The following is a 6,459-nucleotide window of genomic DNA, read 5'->3' as shown; positions in this document are numbered from 1 at the left end:
ATGGGAGAAAGATGAGATTTTCTGCTCCCTCAAAGATTTAAAGCCTCGGAAACCCTACATAGGGTTGCTATGGGTTGGAACACACTCCACAGCACTTAACAACAACATCTAAGTGGGAAGCTATTGTTTCTCAACATAACCTCCATCTAGGTCTAAACCAGTGTTTCCATTTCTCTATCCTTTTCCCCCAATGAATTCTGGGCACTTCGATTACATCATGACAAAACAGTAGTTTGAGCATCCTCGAGGGATTCAAACTGTGCTGTTTAAATGTTGAGTTTGAGGAACCAAAAACAAAGTCTGAAGGAGAAAGATCAGGGTTGTAGGGTGGGTGGGGTAAGGTTTCCCAACCAGATTCTCTTAGGAGAGTCCTTGCTACCCTCGAAGAATAAGGAGGTGCATTGTCCTGGTGGGAAAAACATTCTTTGGTGCAATTTTTCTGATCTTTTCCTTAAAATTCCTTCTTAATAAACCCTTGTGATTGCCCTGTGTACTTAGAGAGAATCTATTAAGATTTTTTTTGTTGTTGTGTGCCATCAAGTCGTTCCCAACTCATAGAGACCTTGTATACGGTTTCTGAGGAACAACTGGTGGGTTTGAACCACCAAACTTATGGTTAGCAGTTGCTAACCCTACAGCATCACATCAGGACATCCTATGAAGATTACCTCTTTGGAGTCCCAAAAAGTCACCATAATGTTCTGAACTGACCTTTGGACCTAAATATAATTGTCCAGAGCCCCTTGGAAGCCACTGTTTTCATGGGATGTGTGTTTAAAGGCAACCCAAGAAGACAAAGGCAAGTATATGACTCATAGTATTTGTTTGCAGCCATCCACGGATACCGGAGACATGTTTAAACATGTTTTGTTTGAAATAAACCCATGTATGAACTGGAATCTGAGCACCAATCCTTTTTGACTTGCCCTCATACGTAAGGACACTATGATTCGGAGATGACTTGAATACAATCCCCGAAGTCCCACCCATGTCCTGGAAGTGAAGAAAAGGAATAACATGTGTTTCACCTATTATTCGTGGTGGTTGTATGCTGTGGAGTCGGTTCTGACTCATAGCGACCCTGCATAGGGTTCCGAGGCTGTAAATTGTTACGGGAGCAGAAAGCCTCATCTTTCTCCCGCGGAACAGCTGGTAGTCTCCAACTGCTGACCTTGAGGTTCACAGCCCGACTCGTAACCATTCCGCTACCAGAGCTCCTTGTGGTTGTAGTAGAAAGTGTAATTAGTATTACAATGACTATTATTCACTCCATACACATTTGGTCTCTACCAAGCCTTGTGTTAGGCACCAGATAAACTACCATTATAATTAAGGTTTTGTGTCAACCTGACTGGGCTAGGGTGGTTTGGCAGTTAAAATGTAGTAACCCCCATGATGAGATCTAATACAATGTAATTACTTCCATGGCCAGATATGCTATGAGCACCCAGTCAAGATTCCTCCAGGGTGTGAAATATATTAACATACTAGACACTTTCAATATATTAGACACTTGGGCAAAGCTTGCTGGCTTTTTGCTGGGTCTGGATCAGGCATCTGGCTCATCATCTGACCTCCAGTTCTTTGGGCTTAAGCCAGTGATTTGTTTATTGCCTGCCAATCCTGGGAGTCCTTCTTAATCAGCCCTTATGATCACCCTATGCACTTAAAGAAAATCTGTAGCCTGCCATCTTACTTCTTGACCTTGGATTCATTCCCCTCTGTATTTGACCTGCCGATCTTTGATTCATCATCCCCCTTGGAGTCCATGAGTCAGGAATAACCTCCAACCAGACATCTATCCCAAAGACTTGGAACTTGTCTGCCATCCTGGTGTGGCTCCATGGGCAAATGCGCTGGGCTACAAAGTTGCTTTGAACCATAAGGTCAGAGGTTCAAGCTCACCAGCTGCCCCTTGGAAACTCTATACAGTGTCTCTATGGGACAGAACCAAATTGGTGGCACTTACTGACAACATAGGTATATATATAAGCTTCACTGGTTTTACTTCTCTAGAGAGCCCAACCTAAGACAACCACAGTGAAGAAATCCCAGGCTTATTGGACAGATAAAAATGCATGGGTATTAGTTGATGATGCATGGAGGGGATTGTGACCGTGGCAATGAAATGATATACGATAGGATGAATGTAAAACTAATGTTCTCCCATGTAAACTATCACATAATTCACAATAAAACATTAAAAATATAAATTAATTCATTAACTGTGGTAAATCACCTGGTGAAAATTTGCCTTAAATTTAATAGTGGTGGTGGTGTACCATGGAATCTTTTTTGACTCATTGTGACCCTGCATAGGGTTTCTGAGGCTGTAAATCTTTATGGGAGCAAGGTGGCCAGGAGTCAGGTTTGTAGAATGTGCCCTTGGATTGTTTAAATGATTATATATTTCAGAGCGTTTTTGTGTACATCAAACAAACAAACAAACAAAACAACAGGGAATAGAAGCAAATACTGTTGAATGATGATCATGGAGGGGATTATAATCATTGCAATGAAATAAAATATAAGAGGATGAGTACAAAACCAATAACATTAAAAAATAGATGGGTAGATTGACGGATATTTGTTTTCCTGTCCCCAGGTAGGGTGATGAGTTGGGAGGAGCAAGCCCAGTAACAATTCGCTGTAGATCTCTTAACCGCCCAGCATGGCCAAAGGTAGACCCCTTATCTGTCACAAAGTGTCCCTTTCCCACTGTTAGGATATAAACAGACCTCCAAGCAGCTATAAAAGTCAATCAGGAAACAGTGGGTTCCCTCTGAATCTCCTAGGAAGATTCATGGTAACAGCCCCCAACCCATGGGAAGGTCTCTACAATCTTCCTCCCTCTCAGACACTCCCAACCAAGCACAGGACCCAACATGCCCCACCACTGCCCGCCAACTCTTCGGACAGTCAGCACCAGCCACTCCTACTTCCACCCACTACTTTATTGGTTTTTCTTTTTAACTGCCTTCCTTGTCACCTAAGTTAGCATTCTTATTCACTACGCAGTGAATAAGTCTCCCTTCCCTCTCACCCCTAGTAACAATCATTGAATGTTTATTACAGTATGAAAAACTTTTCTTGACTTTTTATAGTAGTGGCCTCATACCATATCAGTCCCTTTGTGACTGACTAATTTCACTCAGCATGATGTCCTCCAGGTTCCTCCATGTTTGGAGGTGTTTTGCAGATTCATGATTATTCTTTAAGGTTGCATAATATTCTATTGTGTGTGTGTGAACCAAAGTTTGTTGAGCCATTCCTCTGCTGATGGGCATCTAGGCTGTCATCCATCTCTTTGCTATTGTGAATACTACTGCAGGGAACAAGGGTGTGCATGTATCTATTCAGGCCACAACTCTTATTTCTTGAGGATCTAGAACAAGCAGAGAGATTGTTGGGTCATACGATATTTCTAGTCCAACCTTCTAAGAAAGTGCCATACCGTTTTTCACAGAGGTTGCACCATTTTAATGTCCCACCAGCAGTGTAGGAGGGTCCCCTAGTCTCCACACCCTCTCCAGCATTTGTTGTTTTCTTTCTTTTTTTTTTTTAAACTTTGCTATTAAGAGTGGGGTCAGATGATATCTCATTGTTGTTTAGATTTGCATCTCTGTAGTGTCTAATGATCATGAACATTTCTCCATGTTTGTTGGATCCCTGAATGTCTTCTTTGGTGAAGTATCTGTTCATGTCCTCTGCCCATGTTAATTGTATTATTTTCTTCTTGTTGTTGAGGTGTTAAAGAGTTCTATAAATTTCAGAGAGGAATCCCTTGTCTGATATGTCATTGCCAAAAGGTTATTTTCCCAGTGTGTGTTTTGTTTTGACTCTTTTGGTGAGATCTTTTGAGGCACACAGCGTTTAATTTTTAGGAGATTCCAGTCATATTTCATCTTTTGCCATCTGTGTGTTTTTAGTTATAGGCTTGGATTTGGGGGGTGGGTTTGAAAACAGGATGACAATGTACACTTTACTTCTGACTGTATGTCTTATACTTACTGATCTAGAATTTCTCAAGCTCTCATGTGTTGTGGGCTGGTGGTTGTTGCTAAGTACCATTGAGTCGATGCCAACGCATAGTGACCCTATGCACAACAGAACAAAACACTGCCCAGTCCTGGGCCAACCTCACAATTGTTATGTTTGAGCTTATAGCCGCTGCCACCATGTCAGTCCATCTTGTTGGAGATCTTCCTCTTTTTCTCTGACCACTTTTCCAAGTATGATGTCTTTCTCCAGGGACTGGTCCCGCCTGCTAATATGTCCAGTGTACAAGAGAAGTCTCATCATTCTTGCTTCTAAGGAGCATTCTGGCTGATTACTTCATTTAATTCCGTCCTGGAAGCCGGCATGGTGGCTATTTTTAGCTTCCCCTTTTAGAAATAATAATAATAGTAGTAGAGGGTCTGTGTATTGTTGAAGGTTACCTTTCTACTGAGTGGTAGAGCTGAGACTGCCCCTCCCCCCAAAACGGAAGTCATCTTTTTCTCTATAAAGTGAGGAGGCAGAAGGAGAAGTTTGGAAAGCTTACAATAACAGAGAAAGAGGGGTGTGCCCCTCAAATTAGGACAGGAATCAAAAAGGAACACATGAGTGAGTGCCGAGAATTACTCAGAGGTGGAATCTTTGTGCATGAGTATGTGACAGGCATTACCCTCAGCGAGATTTAGATTAGAAACGACATCCATAAATTCGGGAGGAATCGTGTAGGCCAGTCAGGTCTTGGGGCAAGAAGTGGAACCAATATGGAGCCCCAAGCAGCTGCAATGTGGAATGGTTTGACCACAACTGTGAGAGCAGCCCAGAAGGTAGCGGGAACTCCACCTAGAAAAAGCTGCACTGCCGACAGTCCACTGAGGTTGCCTAGCAACAAACCCCGCTTTCCGCTAACCGAAAGTTCAAGGAAAACAACCCCAGGCAAATTCAGCTGTCATTAAGAGCGGAACTCTGCTTGGTCGGATCCTCTGCCTACTAAGGTTGGAGAAAATCTGTAGAAGAATTTGGGAGGAGTTTGCTGGGACATCAAAAATGTCACGGTGAAAAAAACAAACTGAAGTTCTTAAAAGATGAGCTGGAACACTCTCAGTGGAAAAAAAGACAGAACCCTTCATTCCAGCTCCTGTGAGACTGGTAGACTTCACTGACAAATTACAGTTGTTAAGTGCCGTCGAGTCGATTCCGACCCATAGCAACCCTGTAAGGGTTTCCGAGGAGCAGCTGGTGAGCTTGAACCGTCAACCTTGCAGTTCAAACGGCTTTGCAGTCTGGCGCATTAACCCACCGCGCCACACCAGGACAAATTACAGTAGCTAACATTTATTGAATACCTAATAACATCGGTGACTGATTTAAGTGCTTCATATATATAATTCACTCAGTCTGTACAAGAATTTTGTAGTTATTTGACCTTAAATGCCATGGAGTTGGTTCCAACGCATAGCAACCCTGTATAGGATTTTCAAGGAGCATCTATCTGGTGGGTTTGAACTATGGACTTTGTAGTTCGTAATCCAGTGCTTATCCAACAACACAAGTGGAGGACTCCACACAATTCTAGATATTATCACCACACCCATTTTATAGCAAAGGAAACAGGCTTGGAGAAGATGAATTTTCTAAGGCTCTACAGTGATCGGTGGTAGCGCTGGGATTCAAACTCAGGTCTTCTGACAAGGAAGACTTAACCTTGGGTATCCCCTCCGGGGTTTTGCTGGTGCTCTGGTTAAAGCACTCAACTGCTAACAAAAAGGTCGATGATTGGAACCCACAAACCCTTCTGCAGGAAAAGCTGTGGCCTTGGAAACCTTATGGGGAGTTCTCCTCTGTACCATGCGTTGGAGTCCACGTGACTGCAATAGGTTTGTATTTTAGTTTGTTTGCTGGTTTATCACCTTCAGATTAACTTTAAGGTTAAGTATGGAGAAGTTGGCTACAGAGGTGAAGGCTGCTTATTACAAATCAGGGTCAGCGGGGATGAATGAGGCTCACAAATGGGGGTGCTCCAAGAATTGTCAGGCCAATCCCAGGGATCCCAGAGTCTCCCTCCCTCTTCTTTAGCTGCAGGAGTCTTTTCCAGCCCCCCTGGGGTTCAGGACTGGAGACCACCAGGGGCAGAGCTCCTGCTGCGACAGTCAAAGACCACCAAGGAGCCCAGGCAGACGAGGACCAGGCCAGCCAGCCCCAAGCGGACCACGTTTCCCAACGTGTAGTCTGAGGATGGAGCACCTACGGGCGGGGTGAGAGATGGGTGCCATCACTCAGTGCCTGTCCTGCAGACTCCTTGTCTCTACCCCGACCCACCCCACCTGACTCCTGAGTCTTAAAGTTGGGGTGGAGTGGAGGGACTGAGGGAAGAGGGGCTAGGGGTCAGGACTCCTGAGTCTGAGGGAGAAGGGCTGGGGGTCAGGACTCCTGGGTCTGAGGGAGGAGGGGCTGGGGGTCAGGACT

General features: G+C 44.1%; 1 protein-coding gene across 1 annotated transcript in view; it reads right to left on the bottom strand.

Moving 5' to 3' along the window:
- Positions 1-6,100: 6,100 nt before the first annotated feature.
- OSCAR (osteoclast associated, immunoglobulin-like receptor) overlaps positions 6,101-6,459 on the bottom strand; it is a 7,835-nt gene continuing 7,476 nt past the window's right edge. Inside the window, exon 4 of the mRNA XM_006868316.1 lies at positions 6,101-6,237. Within this exon, the coding sequence (XP_006868378.1) occupies positions 6,101-6,237 (137 nt within the window). The remainder of the gene's footprint in view (positions 6,238-6,459) is intronic.

This window comes from Chrysochloris asiatica, unplaced genomic scaffold (assembly GCF_000296735.1).
Source record: "Chrysochloris asiatica unplaced genomic scaffold, ChrAsi1.0 scaffold00116, whole genome shotgun sequence".
NCBI classification, from domain to species: Eukaryota; Metazoa; Chordata; class Mammalia; order Afrosoricida; family Chrysochloridae; genus Chrysochloris; species Chrysochloris asiatica.
The sequence above is the reverse complement of the archived record's forward strand: the minus strand, read 5'-3'. Positions and strand labels throughout refer to the sequence as shown.